The 16,498-nt window shown below is 39.8% G+C and overlaps 2 protein-coding genes across 2 annotated transcripts; both read right to left on the minus strand.

Annotated features, from left to right (window-relative positions):
- Nucleotides 1-7: 7 nt before the first annotated feature.
- On the minus strand, nucleotides 8-9,419 carry LOC109467742 (inverted formin-2-like; the record flags this gene model as incomplete). The annotated part of the gene is made up of 6 exons (XM_019765792.1): nucleotides 8-1,678; nucleotides 1,896-2,034; nucleotides 3,047-3,080; nucleotides 3,529-3,688; nucleotides 5,883-5,998; nucleotides 9,020-9,419. Coding segments are annotated over 6 exons (2,520 nt in total), but the record flags the coding sequence as incomplete, so codon positions are not given.
- A 3,109-nt stretch (nucleotides 9,420-12,528) lies between these two features.
- LOC109467862 (C-type lectin domain family 10 member A-like) lies at nucleotides 12,529-15,363 on the minus strand. Its single transcript, XM_019765969.1, has 5 exons — nucleotides 15,344-15,363; nucleotides 14,244-14,354; nucleotides 13,604-13,774; nucleotides 13,130-13,296; nucleotides 12,529-12,615 (listed from the first exon to the last, which is right to left on the minus strand). The coding sequence occupies exons 3-5, from the start codon at nucleotides 13,725-13,727 to the stop codon at nucleotides 12,538-12,540; spliced, it is 369 nt and encodes a 122-aa protein (XP_019621528.1). The 5' UTR covers nucleotides 13,728-13,774; nucleotides 14,244-14,354; nucleotides 15,344-15,363; the 3' UTR covers nucleotides 12,529-12,537.
- Nucleotides 15,364-16,498: the final 1,135 nt, after the last annotated feature.

A 16,498-nucleotide genomic window follows, 5' to 3' on the forward strand; every position in this document is an offset into this window, starting at 1 on the left:
GAGAGGGGGGTGGGGACGGGGAGGGGGACATGGATGTAGGTATGGGGGAGACAGTCTCTGCAGCAACCACTGCCTGCCCCTCGGCTGTGAAGACAACAATGGTGCCAGGTTGGGAAGACTGGGGCTGGGAGTAGCTGTAGGTGCCCTCTATAAGGGCGTGTGCAGTGCTGATTGGGTACGCGTTTGTGGCAACTGTAGCTGCTAAGGTAGAAGATGCAACGGTAACAATGGTCGTGCCAGCTATGCCTGTTGACGGGATGACCTGACCAGTGGTGGTGTACAGCATGGGTGCTGCTGTGGTCGGGTAGGGTGCTACAACAGTACTCGGGTACGGAGCCACTGTGCTTGGGAATGATGCCGGAACAAGGGCAGAGCCGGTTGCAGCAGGCACGCCTGTGTACCCTGTTTCTGCATATGAAGCCTGGTGTCTGCTTTCCTGGATGGCTTCAGGATAGCCAGTTACAGGGTAGGGTGCGGGAACTGCAGGAATAATCCCCCCGCCCGCTTGCCTCTGGATGGCTTCAGCAGCAGCCTGGTTAGGTACGACTTGCGTCATTGAGGTTGTGTGTGTTGCAGAGACTACAGCACTTCCCCCACTGCTCGCAGCTCTGGCGTTTACGTCTACCACCTTGTCTGATATAGGTACGCCCTGGCTTGGCATGGCTGCCTGGATAGGCATACTGGTACCAGAGGATGCGTATTGGACTGCTGTGTGATATGGCTTAACGTTAGCCCCCATTTGAGGCAGAGGTGCAGTGGGCAGAGGTGCGTTTGCAACATTGGGTTGTGCGGGATATGGATAACGCACTGGAGGGTACTGCTCCGGAGGGAAGGTACCATGTCTGTCGGGTACGTTCATGGAAGACATAGGGATGGCCTCTTCTCCGCTGTCTGTGTATTGCTGCATGAGGGCGTTGAAGCTTGCTAACATGCGGTTGACTGCCTGGGAGGGTTCAGGGGGAGCGGGGACTGATGCATCAGCCTGCTGGATGGACAGGACTGTTGTTGTTGACGAGGGAAACACGTCTGTTACGATAGAGCGAGGGAAGGGTGGTCGTGGGCCAATTCTTGTTCCAGCATGTTCCGCACTTTCCTCTCCCATTGTGAAGGGAGTTGGTATGGCTCCTGTTGGAATTGCAGCTTTCCTATGAACTTGTTGACCGACTAGTTCCTCCTCTATCCGTAACAGTTCATTATAATTGTACCTGTACAGCTCTTCTTCAGTTGGCCTGTGTGTTACAGGCCCAGTTTCCCTCGTAACACTTCTTCCCAGTTCTCCCCCAGTTTTTCCACATGATTGACACATCATGGTTCTGACTTTCTCCAGATCTATTGTCTTTTTACCCATTCTCTTTCTCTCATTCATGAGAGCCTCTATGTCCTTCATTAGCAAGTCAGTCTGTGCCTCAGAGTGAAGATTCTTTCTGGGCCTTTCAAGTGTCCTGTTCCCACCATCGTCCGTTCCCAGGGCCAACGTGTTTTCAATTTGCCATCGAATTTCCCGTACGCCCTGGGCGAGTAGCATGTCAGCCTGGTACCGTCTTTCTAATAATGTGGCCTTTTGTACGAGCCTGTCTAGTGTGTCCCAAACGACATCACTGAAGGAGTCTGTAGGGTCCAGTTGTAGAAGGTTGACCAGAATGTTGAGGAATGAGGAAGCCTGAGGACTGTAGGAAACCTGACAAAAAAAGATGTCAAGAGAAACCATTCTTAATTATCATCCAAATACTAAAGAAAAAAACAGGAATGTAAAATGAAGAACCCTTGAATTGTTCTGCACAATTTTAAAATAATTTTGGGGTGAATTTTCTCATAAAGAAATGTTTGCACTTATCTAGATATGTTGGACCCATACATTATCTAACTGTACACTACAGCTGCCAAGATTGTCCAACCTTCTTAAAGATTGCATAGAAGACATCAATGTGAGATCCCAGGTCTATCTCCTCTGGATTGGACAGTTCTTCCTCATCACTGAGTTTTTGCTCATCAAAGACTTCACATTGGATCAGCAGGTCTGGGTCGTCTCCACGCCTAGACACACAGTCAGGAGGACAAGCATACTAGTATTAGTTATTAAACATAACATATTCTGTGCACCACTAATAATTGGGAAACGAAAGCAATCTCAATCCAGTTTTAGCTGACTGAAGAGCTAATCAACTGGCCGTGACAGAAGACAGATGCTATGTACAGATTCATTACCTCCATGAAATGTGTCATGGAGGTTATATTTTCAGTTGCGTTTATCTGTCCGTCCGTCTGTTGGTCAACAAGATAACTCAAGAACGCCTGGATGGAATGGTTTCATACTTGGTGTGTTGGTAGGGTGTGACGAAAACTGGAAATGATTAGATTTTGGTCCCCCTAGTGGCTTCCCTTGGTACTGCAGTACTGCAGTGCTGCAGTGCAACTTCCGGTTTTGATATCTCGCGATCTGGACATGCTAGGGTCATGAAATTTGGATGATAGGTAGCTCTCGTGCTTGGGAAGAAGTCACATGAGGCCCCCTAGCGGCTTGTTCTGGAACTGCAGGATGGTTTCTTTAAAAATATTCGAGAGAGGATAACTGAACAACTGTTTGATGGATCGTCGTGATTTTTGGTATGTAGGTAGCTGAAATGATGCTTGACATGATTAAAATACAATTATGCAAATCAGGATCTAATTTTCATAATTAATGAGGGAATTCTATAAATCTGCTGTATTCCATATTAGGGCTATGAAACACTTTAGACATATGTAATTGAGAACAACAAGATCATTGGTAGATATTGATTATGTAAATGAAGACCTAATTTGCATAATTAATGGAAAATTGCTTTACGAAAGCACTAAACATGTCATGGAGGTATGAGATTGTCGAACTCTAGTTTTTTCTGCTTTACATTCCCCTAGCTCTTTTTGTCAACCACAAAATGAACAGTAGACCACAGGACTGCGACCCTTTCCAGTAGCATAGATGTCATTTGAGTGACAACAGCCTGGATTTGAACAGGAGGTTTTTTGTTCATAGTGTATAGTGTTTTAGTCTTAGGGAACATACCTGAGATCTGTCATGATGTCAAGGAGCTGAAGCCCTGGAAGATAATGTTAACAATCATTCAATTAGTGAAATTAGTATTGTGAATACTTAGGTTTGGTACATCTCAAATATAATTTACATAATGACTAGTGTTGCTGTTAAAGTTACTGAAAAAAAGCAGTTCACAAGGGTAAGCTAGTGATTGCTTGCATTTCTACAGACAAGAAAAATATAAAGGTCATTGACTTTGGCACTTGATGCCCTTGAAAATTTGAAACACAGGACTTACAGAGATTGGCAAATCCCCAGTTCTTGGCTGCCTACTTCAGGGCAGAACAGAAGTCTCAAAGACTACTTGAAGACTCACCGCTTTATCTGAACCTCTATGCACCACTTAAAACCCTGTGCAAGTGTAATTCTAGGCTAATCAAATGGGTCCCAAGAAGGCAAGTTAAAACTTGAAGATTGATTCTCATCATGTAGGGCTTGATCCCCAGGATTACCAATAAACTCATTGCGGATGCGGATCCTGTCCTCCAGATCTTCAGTGGCCACGATGATACAGTTGATGAAGGCCATGAGGGTAGACTTGTAAGTTGTCACGTCTGCAAAGCGTAGCTCGTTGATGATGAGGCTGAAGCGGTACCGCTGGTTCTTGGCAAGCTGCAGTCAGACATTCATAAACATTGTTTTAGACACTAGATTCCAACACTGAGTAAAGAGACTCTTTTTACACAACCAAGTGTTTCATTCATTCATTTTGACCGGATCACATTGCTATGCAGCACAGGTGTCTCTGCTGTAGATGCATGAAACGTCGGCTGTGAATAAGATACTTGGTTGTGCAAAAAGAATCTCTTTACTCAGTGACTTACCAACCTGATGAAACTATTCACATAGTGCAAATAGTGCTGACAAAATGAAAAAGTTTTACTTCTGCTTACTATGAACAATAGGCTTGGATTGTTGTCAAGGGTTTTATGTTTAAATAATGTTATGAGAGACTGCCCATGGATATTAGCCTGGATAGTAAAGGGTCATCCAATACACTAAGAACTCTGGCTATGGCAGTTCAAAGGAAAGCAACATTTCACAGCCAATTGCACAGTAGGCCTTCTTTACCTTAGAAATGGCTCCAGAAATAGGCTAGTGCTCTTTCATTACAATTTTGCTGATGCATCAGAAGGAACTTATTGGCAAGAATGTTTGACTCAACAGATCCCAGCTGCCATCAATATCTGACCTCCCTTTGTGCCACACCCCAGAAACATCTTTGAAGCAGGCCTTCACGAGCGGATGTAAATTGGCAGGCTTTCCTGTATGGAGGCTGCTGTTTTAAAGTCCATTCTTTACTCTGCTAATGCCCAAATGTATCTTCATATGGGACTGTGTTCAAGGCCCACTTGCTTGGCCAAATGAGTAGTGGGGATTGTAAAAATAATCAAGCCATCCATTCAAGATGCTCTCTGTGTAATAACAATTTCATTATCAGCACCAAGGAGAGAGCCACCCTTTGAAGACGTGGTGTGCTTAAAATGACTTGATTCAATGAACAGCTATTTGAAATCACCATTTTCACTGTTTTATGTTATATGAGAAGATAATAAGATAAATTTTTTGATGAAATGGCTATGGTTTGAGCAATAGAACAAGATAGATTGAATTTGGCAACTTTGGTTGTTATTGCAGCACAAGTGATAAGTGCAGGCTATTTGCACATCTATCACGTAGGACAGGTATTGATTTGGGAAACCCTTATCTATATACTGCATAACACGTCACACGGTCATTACTCTTCTGTGCTCTTGTTTTGGAACAATTACTTCTGTTACAAGTGGACCAGACTATCAAAATCAACAACCTTATCAAGCATCTACTGTGCACTAAAACAATACAACACAACTCTATAATCTGTTGCTGACACTCTAAAAAAAAGGTGTCTGTATCTGTATCTGTATAGCTGGTGAAACCGCCCTTAGGCGTTGACCCATTACAAATAAAATACAAAACAATATCTAGGACTTACAATAAAATTCTAAGGACAGTAAAATTTTGAGAGGAATATGAATTTCACATGATATTAGCCACAGCAACATTGGTCTACTGATACGAAATGGAATACATGTATGTACCTCAATTCATGCTAAATTTTAGGAAACGGCAGAATGAAAAGGTGGCAAATTTCCCATAGGAAATTCCTTCATCTCTGATGGTGGAATGCTTCATACCCTTGGGATATTCCGGCATGCAAAGTTTCCACAAATATTCCAGTATATATGTGAACGGAATTTTTAAGAAGAGAAGTACTCGCTTCATGCATAGACCTGCCATTGTCAATAACTCAAGGTGCTTCAAGGTTGGAAATGCTCATGTGCATCAGTGCGAGGGAAGTGTTTTCATATATTATTCATATACTTCTCACAGGTATACAAGTGCCAAGAATAATATATCAGTATGCATTACATACTCCTATACACACCACTAATCACAAGATAACACATCAGAAAAGTTCACACAATTAAAACATTAACAATCGGTAATGTCAAATGATCATATCTATATAAGGATGTTTAGCTTCAAACCCTATCTATGGGCACCATGCCTTAATACTGTGTACCAAATACATGATTGCATATTCATAATTCATAGCAAATTTCAACTAAACCCTGCTTGAAGTAGACCAAGGTCTTGGATGCCACAGCAGTGGATACAATGATTAATGTAGAGTGAACATACTGGTTACTTAGGTCAATCTTAAAGCTTTGTAAGAAACAAAACATGAAGGAAGGGGGTGGGTGGGTGAGGGAGAGATTATGTGACATTTTTTGCTACAAAGATATGATAGATAGGGTGTTACCTTATAATTTTCCAGGGCATCAATTGCGAGCTCGTATCCCTCCAGTGAGTAGACACAGATGGCAGAGAGCAGCTCAAAGACTTGTTTCTTCACCATCGTGTTCTCTGTGTCCAAGGCTGTGGAAAAATGGATTTGTGTCAGCTGTCAATCACTCTACAATGTTTCCTTTCCTGCTGGAGTCATGTAGGCATTAATATTGACGATATTCATATAAACAATCATGGTGTGTTTAATCTCAGAGCAGTGCAAGAACATATCCAGGGGAAAATGTTGCAGATTAATCCCTTTCTTATGTGGATCATTAGGTTTATACTGCAACTTTGATAATTAACAAAATAAATCATACTATTTCCTGCTGAGTGAATATTCCACTTTTCTACTTTTCTGCTTATTTTGAATTTTTTCAGATACATGTAGATGCTCTATTATCAAATAGAGATTCTTGAAGTTCTCTGTTCCAACCAAAATGCAAAAAAAACATACAAGTCCAGTCTGAGATATACACAGACATTAAAGAATAACATTTATTACATAAGCCATATATAGATATTTTGGGTCAATGTTTAGCTGTGACTCTTTTCTGAACATAACAACTTCAGCTCATTTACATGTCCTTGTGGCAAAATGCACATCTTTATCACAAAGTGCATAGAAGGCAAATGTGATGTTAAGATAGGGGTTAGCTCAATTGGCACAGTTCATTTCAGTGCACTGTCAGCAGCCATCTTGTGAATTGATGCGTGTTATGATAAAGCATGGGTGCCTTACAGCATCATTACCATACTGTATGCATCAAAGGAACCATTTTTGGCACAGAACAACTGAATACAAAGATAAACCTTATCTTGCTGGACACAGTATGCTCAATGCCTACAGTAGTTATCATCACATATAGGTGTGGAACATTAAACATAGGTCCCAAGTTAACAATACATTATCCTTCCTAAGGTGGGTGGTTGAAAGAGAGTATGATTGGGGGCAAGCAAACCCCACATGAGCCCACACAGATGTAACTGACACCATTCAAGTCCTTATACAATGGTGGGCTTGAATGTGGTGGGTTTAGATGCAGTTCTCTCAAAATTCAAGAATTGTACTATTTACCGTGGTCAAGGTCATTGATGGCAATATTCCGTTGAATCTGCTAATTACCAAATAAATAAAAAGAACAAAATAAGAGGTACTCATGCTAGCTTTAACTAAACAAGGACAGCCACACCCTAAAAGCAAGAGTGGGATGCTATCACATCACAGATTATGTATGCAGAATAACTCAGTTGAGGTCTGTATACAAATGAACTATAAAAGCCAGTCTTTGTGAGTCAATTGAAGGGATATATTAAAACAAATGAAAATAACGTCATATGGAATCTCTACAATCCATTTGAGGAAACAACTACCCTTACACATAATAGGAAAGACCTACCCACTCCCACAACTGTTACAATCCTACAGAATTATTGGAAAATGCACTGCGACGAAATGTCAAGCAAGCTACTGGGTGGGGCCAGAACCATTAGCCATAAAAAATGTTTCCTACACAAATCGTCGTTCTCCTTTTACATAATTTGCCCAAATGAGCCATTCATCTGCAAATATTTTCTTACTCGATTATCACAATAGAAGATATTTCTGTTTCTATTTTATTTATTTTCACAAATGAATCCTTACGTGGAGTACGTATTCACTGGTTATGACGTTAATGCCCTGAAGACCTATAGATGCATAGGGCATGAAACAGTCTCAAATTGCACGACCCTGCTACTGATTTATTATCGTCATTAATGATTCCACATTATTTATCGTCTTCCTATGTTGGAAGCTGGATTCATAATAAATCAACATAGCCCTTTTGCCTTAGTGACCTCAATGGAAACAAAAGCCTATTTGTCACAAAACTTAAAGGTTACAATCTACATATACTTTGAGGTCTGCCAAAAATATGGACTTGATTCTAAAGGAAACCTGTGCATGGATATTGTTAATCACATTACTAATGAAGAGTTTTAAAATATTTTGTTAAGCCTGTTTATAATACACATTTTCCTGCAGTTTTGACACACCCAAAGTACGCAGTGAGGGAAGGACCTTATTTCTATGCATCAAGACCTGTTTTTGAATCTCATCAGATGTTTCTTGCCTAAATCGAATTGTTGTTACCATTACAATCACTTAAAGTCTAGTCTGCCAAGATTTGTTTGCCTTATAGAATGTAATTTCAAGGAGATGAGAAGATCTTAACATATATGGATATGATAAAATCCTATGATATCATTGTGGTTAATATGACCAAGGAGCCCTAAATAGGAAGGATCACATTTCTGTTATCCTTAATTACAGAAGACATTATCTATATCAATATCACACAGCCATGTATATTCTCTATTGAATACAGACCTCTAATATGAAATGAAATGACATGATAAGAACTGGGTGTCCCTTCGTGTCCTATGTGTGCTACAAGTTTGAAATAACCATCCCTGCTTCCTATGATGATAGGATCTCAGCGGAAGTATGGGGCAAGGGCAAGTATCATTCAGCATGCTTCATTATCTTTCATCCCTTCCACTGAGGTCCCCTGGGGCCTCTGATGATTGGACGTTGGCACTGCCGTGATTTGGGAGAGGTCACTTTGCCAGCTGAACTCCCCACTGGTGACAACATCTGAACCCAGCTGCAAACTAAATGATTATTATTCCTGTCTGTATATCCACCCCTGAAAATTGTTACCCATATATTGTAACTGTAATGGTAATTTTTAGTATTGCAATAGTTACGTACACAGGGACAAGATTTGCAAAACAGTCACGAAGTGAAATCGTGAAAATCAGGTAATGAAATATTCTCACATCAAGCTGTCAAAGATGATTTGATGTTTGAGTTGGAATAATGGATGACTGTTAATGCACTTTCCCCCTGTGACAGTGGACTATGCATGAAGTCCATGTGTTTATGTGCGAGCAAATAAAATCTGTTACGAATCGTGTGCCAAAAAGGTGTAATTACAGTGACATTCACAGGTAATTTGAGCCAGCCTATTGAAAAGCCACCTCTGCTGGTGATGTAGGGACTGGCTAATTAAGATAGATGAGTGGTGGAAAACATAGATGGTTAGGAATATAATATGAAATGCCCACCTTTGGCCAGTGTTCTGGTGAATTCCCTGTTTTCGATGATGTATTCCAGGCCTGTGCGGGAGTTCATCACCGCGCGAACACACCCGACACACTCCAGTTGGATGTAAGCGTTGGTAAAGCTGGAGAAGCCACGGTCGGACAGACGATCCAGACATTCAAACAAAACGCCCAGCCCATCCAGCTGCAGGAAGTCCTGCATCCACTCCGCGTCGCAGTGCTCCAGCTTCTTCTTCAACCCGGAGTAGTTCTGTACGGTCGGCGTACGCAGCAGACGGATGCATAGCTCGGGGTCGGCATTCTCCAGGTTGGAGAGGGAATCCCCGGTCGAACCCCCCGTGCTGCTCGGCCGGGGGCTTCCGGGGGAGGATCCAACGCCGGCGAAACATTTCGGCTGCTCAGACGGCAACCGTTAGAAAGCAACACACTTAATTAATCAGGGCTTAGAGACGCCGTTTCAGACAAACAGCACAAGCAATGGAGCAGCCTTAACGCCATTGTACCGCCCATTGTCTGTATTTACCTGGACTGCATCGCATAAAAAGGTGAGAAACACCACAGCCCATATGCGTTGTCCCATCATGCAGCTGCATTAAATATTAATGGCCTTCTGACAAAATGGGGAGATAATCAGGAGAGGGCCTCATGAATTATTCATGAGCTGCATGCCTGCGGAGATGCATTCACCCACCCGGCACTTCACGCCATTTTGTGTCATCAGACTACCTGACATAACAGCTCTGCCATTAGTAAGCAATTCATAACACATCCAATGTCAAACACTGCTGGTACATTGACATAAAGCTCCAAATTGACAGAATGTAGCAATAATGAATTCATTCCTTGTGATATTGTAGTGACACTGATCAGGGTAGACAAGCCCAAATAATCATTAGGGAAAAGTCATCAATTTCAGGGATAATTGTACTCGCCAAGTGAATTTACCGCATTGTTCCAAATATGTGGTTACAAAATATTTGTGCTGAAATTGAGCTGAATCATGTTGCTTCCTGTGCCATAGTATTCTATTAATGTGCTCAGATGGCATTATATAAACTGGGCTGACATTTAACATTTAAAAAAGTGCTTGGAACATTATTGAACCAAGATGAATGCTGAAATTCCGCAGGTGAATCTAAAATTCTCAATTTCATCTCATTTTTTTCCCTGTACTCTTGTTGAAAAGCATACACATAAGCAAGACTGTATTTAATGAGTATAATGCCCAATGTCCAAGTAAATATGGAAGCAGTCTATCCTTTTATTCAGTGCAATTTTCCCTCATATTTTGCACCATTTTCACTCATCTTGACGGACCGTAAGTTATGGAATGAAAAGGAAAAAGTTCAAGATATCATAAATAGTTTTTAGCTATTAGCAGAGAATGATTTAAAAAACTGTTTCTGTTCTAAAAGTTTTAAAACAGGAAAAACACATAGGCTCAATGAAATAGTTACCGCCCCCCCCCCCTCCGCCTTTGTCTCCCACTCACAACACATAAGAAAACCGATTCGGTCCGAATAAGCAAACATAAACAATAAAACTAAAACGTTATTGTTACCAGCATTTCTTGAGATGAAGTATGAGCGCAAAACAAGCAGTTTTCTGCATTTTCAGACGATCCTTATTGTCGTATTATGTTTAGTTGGAACTTGAACTGAAACTAGCAGACGATTCAGATCATCGCGTCGCCTTTACCCCTCGTATGTTACGTCAAATGGAGGAAATCAATTAATGTTTCTTAGTCTGATAACTTGGTTCTGTGTGTGTGTGCTTTTGTCTTCTGTTTGAATATTTTTTTTTTTGTTCTCTACAAAGAAGTTTTTCTGCCGTTTTAAAAGAACCGCCCCGTCTTTAACGTGAATTCATGTTCAAATGTTGACGTGAATTCATGTTCAGCACCAAGGACAGGTCTGGTGGTGCGAATACCGCGCGCCAGACACAGGTCTGACAGAATGTTACACATCGGTACTCGGTGCAGTAAAATTGTTAAATTGTAGGAGATGAATGTTTGTAGATGGAGCTAAAACTTCGTTATAATTCAACACATAACATTCAAAGTTTGTGTAAAGTAAGATGCTTCCAACTGGGCAACGACATGATGCGGAAGTACTCGGAACTGCACACATAATTCTGATAACGTGTTCTGCCAACGTACACGCGTAACGTTACACTGTACTTTGGCCCAATGTTTAATTTCGGCCTAATACTCAAAGTTTGTGCAATGTTCCAGTCACAGTTTCAGTCACAGTTAGCAGGACAAATGTAAGTCTGAATACGTATCTTGTTGATATCGGCATGGATCATTGTGTATATAATGCACGTCTGTTACAGCTTTGATAAGATAACGTTACATAATGCTAAATTAAATGTAAATGCAATGTGCAATTACGATAAATTGATTCACTATTTTTGGCAATATCATTCAGTAATACTTATCACAAAAATCCACACTACAAAGGTTTCATTCCTAAGTTATGCAGATATTCTTCACAGTAACATTTGCTTTTACATGGATCAACTCAAACAGCCATAATGTGTAAAGTTCTAATTTCACAACTTTCATGGTAAATATGATATTACAATTCTACCCGCAAGTCTCGGGTTTTTTTGACGTCTTTGAAAAGGTGATAGTTATGTCGATCCTTCCGCAAATGTGGTAAATGTTCATAAAGAAATTCTTCATACAAAGTTCAAGTGTTCTTCCTATGCATATATTACGCATGACACCATCAAAACATGGCCAATTTCAGTTAAATCGTTAAAACATAACGCTAGAAATTACATTGTATTTGTAACATGTGATTGTCATGCTTGGATTCAACACCTCTGAAATAATTTTTCACACCTTAAGAAAATCGTTACTTCAACCACGGCTACTTGAGTACAGTTCTCCAAGTAGTAAAACATGCTTAACAATGAAAAGTGAAAACAGCAATGAAGGAATAGATAAATAAATAGATAAATGATTAGCATTCTATTTGTAATTCATTCTGGAGTGTAATATATAAAGCCAAAGTGTGAGAACAAACTCATCCTTTTCCAACCGTTAAAATGTACTTTTAATTGCATTCAAATCTTGCCATACTTGGATTAGTAAAAATGTAGTAAAATTGTTCCACTTCATCTTCATTTTACTACCTTGCAATGAACGTCATCAGTACCTCTTTTGCCTGTTTCCTGGCACCTTGACCAATACAAATTTTGTACCGAAAGGCTGCTTTAGCCAATAGAAGGTTAATCAGGTGGAGCATGAAACCAATTCGGTTGAACGGAGTAGTACGTGTGACAAGAGTATAATTACAAATAAAGCATTACGACTACAGATCAGTTGTATGATTACGTTTAACTTATTACTATCAGAAAATACTGGTCTTTCAAAAAATGCAATAGCCACTGTCGTCCCAAGTCTCTCAGTGCTACATGTATTTGTTGTTATCATAAACATGTACAGGGTCTTCAATAAGGTGACGTACACTCACTATTACGTCACCCTGTCTTTGATCACTTGTTGGGTTTCTTTAGTTTACTCCGGTCACGTGAGCCTTGCACACAAAGGGATATTTCCTGTCGCATCGGGAGTCGTTCCATTTGCCGCCCTGCTTGAGGTGGAAAGTGTTACATAATTAAGTGTTACAAAGTTAACTAACGGTTCCTTCTATTAGTAGCTATTTCCAGAATGACAGTCATCATTTTCCTTACAATTGGAAAAACGTTAATTACTGAGGTATTGTGGACATCTTGATAGACTTACTGATGTAAGAAAAACAATAGCTTCCTTGTATACACCGACATGAGACAACGTTGAGTTTGAAAAATAAAGTCAGAATTTACTACATGGTGCAGACATAATATGTAATTTCCAGTTTGAACAAAGCGCTGTTTTCTTTCACACAGTCAAAACAAACATCTGTGAAACCAAATCACTCCATTTTGGTCATGGTTTATTCATATCAAATTGTAGTTCAAGTTCGTTCAACACCCTACTTCTGAAGAACGCCTGGGAATCTCCAATACAATACTTGTAGCATTATCAAACACTACATACATTAAAAGTTAAATAATTTTATTAGCTTCTCCTGTTGCTATAGAAAAGTGGAAAAGAACACAAACCTTATTGTACAGACCACCACAGTCTTCTCCAGTAACCCAGCTAAACCATGTCATGTAGTTGTCAGGCTGACCAGGGTCCCAGTTGGTGTAGGAAACACGTGTTCCATCAGCCCATTTCATTTTCTTGTGTACATCCGATAGTCCAACCCAGACCAATGTATTAGGAACTGCAATGAAAGACAAAAAACTGTTAAACCGACAGTTTATAGTTTAGTCATTTGTGTAACCTTTATGACCACGTATAGCTTTCATAATTGCATTTTTCCACGAACTTTTTCTATTCGCACGTTCGCATCAGTTTCGGGGTTCCCAGAGAATCTCCGGATGAACCATGTAATCAAATCAACATAGTCTTACATCGTGGCCGTTCGTCGTCCTCAGCATGCTGAGGTGAAGCATCTATTCTTCTAGCAGCATGACGCTCTATCTAGTAGCTATGGCCTTACAAAGATGTACAAAATGTATATTACCAACCTGTGGAGATGAGCGATTTAATGAAGTTGTTCTCTTTCTTGTCGTGGACAGACGCAAGATGTGCACCCATTCCTTTACAGATTTTATTCGCTGTATCCCACTTGACTGGTTTTCTCCTGAACATGTAGCAGTAGTCGTTGTATTTCTCCCACCCCGGAGGACACTGTAGGGCTGAGAGAAACGATGGTACAGTAGGACAAGGACAAAAACTTATAGCTGTTTTTTTTTTCAAGAAATCGGGAAGGATAAATATCAAATGTCATACAATGTTCACAGAAATGCAGCTACCCGTATCTAAATATGTCCCACCACAAATTTTGATATCTTTTACGTTGATGAAGGTTAGACATGTAGGTAAACAATATTCAAAGACAAATCCACCGATCTGCAAATCATCATGATCATACCAACTTAATTTGTAACACCAGGATTTACTCAAAAGTAAAAGAAAAGGAAGTCTTTGTACAATTTAAGAATAGGTTTGACTACAAAGAAACTGGTCACTTTGGTCACAGTGCTGTAGAATACAATACAATACAATACAACACGATACCATACCATACCATACCATACCATACATGTACCATACCATACCATACCATACCATACCATACCATACAATATAATATGGGAAGCTCACCTTGCTGGCAGTTCTGTCCAGTCCATCCAGGTGTGCAGGTACATTTGTATCCGCCATCTTTGTTCTTGCAGCATCCATGTTGACAAGGCTTCGTGGTGCATTCATCAATATCTGTGTGGTGAAACAGTATTTCAAGTAATGGAACTAATAATGAACCAAGAATTCCGAGATTTCATACCTCCATGAAATATGGGCTTAATATGTAAATGTAAATTTCTTCTTTAATTATGCAAATTACCTCTGCATTAACATGATATATGCATCACGATGTATGTTAACTTTTGATTAAGTTACAGATGTCCCAGGTATGACATTCCCATCATTCACCATTAAGAAATCATAGAATTTTTGCATAAATTATGCAAATTAGGTCATCATTTGCATAATTAGTATCTGTTGATGTTCTCCCTGCCATAGATCACATACATTACATGTATGAAAGTAGTATAATGTAAAACACTGTAATTATAGAATTTCCTCATTAGTTATGCAAATAAAGTCCTCATTTGCATAATTTGCATTTAGTCATGTACATCTCTCTCTCAGCTACCTACACACCAAAAATTATGAAAATATGTTGTTCCTATCTGGACTTATTGGCTTTTAAACATTTCGCCAGAAAGTGCCCTGCAGTTCCAGAACAAGCTGCTAGGGGGACCAAACTCACACCACTTATTCCTGACAGGATAAGCTATCTGTCACCAAAACATCAAGACCATAGCATGTTCAGGACAAAAGATACAAAAACGGGAAGTTCTGCTGCAGTACCAAGGTCATCCACCAGGAGGCCCATATTTGACCTTGACGTTTGTCTTCCTAAGACTTACCAACATACCAAATATCATCATAATCCATAAAGGCGTTCTGAAGTTATGCTGACCACAAAGTTGTGGAAACACAGACAGACACACAGACAGACAGACAGACATACATACAGACAGACACGCCAAAAACAATACCTCCATTTTTCATGGAGGTAATAATTAAAACCATGCTGTAGCTCAAAGACAGAATGTTTTCATACAATACAATACAACACAATACAATACAATACAGTGCAGTACAGTACAATACAATACAATACAATAGGGGAAGCTCACCTTCCTGACAGTTCTGTCCAGTCCATCCAGGTGAGCAGGTACATTTATATCCGCCATCTTTGTTCTTGCAGCGTCCATGTTGACAAGGCTTCACGGTGCATTCATCAATATCTGTGTGGTGAAACAGTATTTCAAGTCATGGAACTAATAATGAACTAATTAAAACCATGCTGTAGCTCAAAGACAGAATGTTTTCATACAATAAAATACAATACAATACAGTACAGTACAGTACAGCACAGTACAGCACAATACAATACAATAAATAAGGGGAAGCTCACCTTGCTGACAGTTCTGTCCAGTCCATCCAGGTGAGCAGGTACATTTGTATCCGCCATCTTTGTTCTTGCAGCGTCCATGTTGACAAGGCTTCGTGGTGCATTCATCAATATCTGTGTGGTGAAACAGTATTTCAAGTCATGGAACTAATAATGAACTAATTAAAACCATGCTGTAGCTCAAAGACAGAATGTTTTCATACAATACAATACAATATAATACAATACAGTACAGTACAGTACAGTACAGCACAGTACAGCACAATACAATACAATAAATTAGGGGAAGCTCACCTTGCTGGCAGTTCTGTCCAGTCCATCCAGGTGAGCAGGTACATTTGTATCCGCCATCTTTGTTCTTGCAGCGTCCATGTTGACAAGGCTTCGTGGTGCATTCATCAATATCTGTGTGGTGAAACAGTATTTCAAGTAATGGAACTAATAACGAACCAAGAATTCCGAGATTTCATACCTCCATGAAATATGGGCTTAATATGTAAATGTAAATTTCTTCTTTAATTATGCAAATTACCTCTGCATTAACATGATATATGCATCACGATGTATGTTAACTTTTGATTAAGTTACAGATGTCCCAGGTATGACATTCCCATCATTCACCATTAAGAAATCATAGAATTTTTGCATAAATTATGCAAATTAGGTCATCATTTGCATAATTAGTATCTGTTGATGTTCTCCCTGCCATAGATTACATACATTACATGTATGAAAGTAGTATAATGTAAAACACTGTAATTATAGAATTTCCTCATTAGTTATGCAAATAAAGTCCTCATTTGCATAATTTGCATTTAGTCATATACATCTCTCTCTCAGCTACCTACACACCAAAAATTATGAAAATATGTTGTTC

The sequence above is a fragment of the Branchiostoma belcheri genome, unplaced genomic scaffold (assembly GCF_001625305.1).
Source record: "Branchiostoma belcheri isolate BF01 breed outbred unplaced genomic scaffold, Haploidv18h27 scaffold19, whole genome shotgun sequence".
NCBI classification, from domain to species: domain Eukaryota; kingdom Metazoa; phylum Chordata; class Leptocardii; order Amphioxiformes; family Branchiostomatidae; genus Branchiostoma; species Branchiostoma belcheri.

Excerpts from the sequence above, each read along its gene's own strand:
- LOC109467862 (XM_019765969.1), bottom strand. The coding sequence starts at position 13,727 with ATGTTCAGGAGAAAACCAGTCAAGTGGGATACAGCGAATAAAATCTGT. Across the intron at positions 13,297-13,603 it reads TAAATCGCTCATCTCCACAG|TTCCTAATACATTGGTCTGG; the intron begins GTTGGTAATATA and ends CTTTCATTGCAG. Across the intron at positions 12,616-13,129 it reads GTGGTGGTCTGTACAATAAG|GGCGGCAAATGGAACGACTC; the intron begins GTTTGTGTTCTT and ends CACCTCAAGCAG.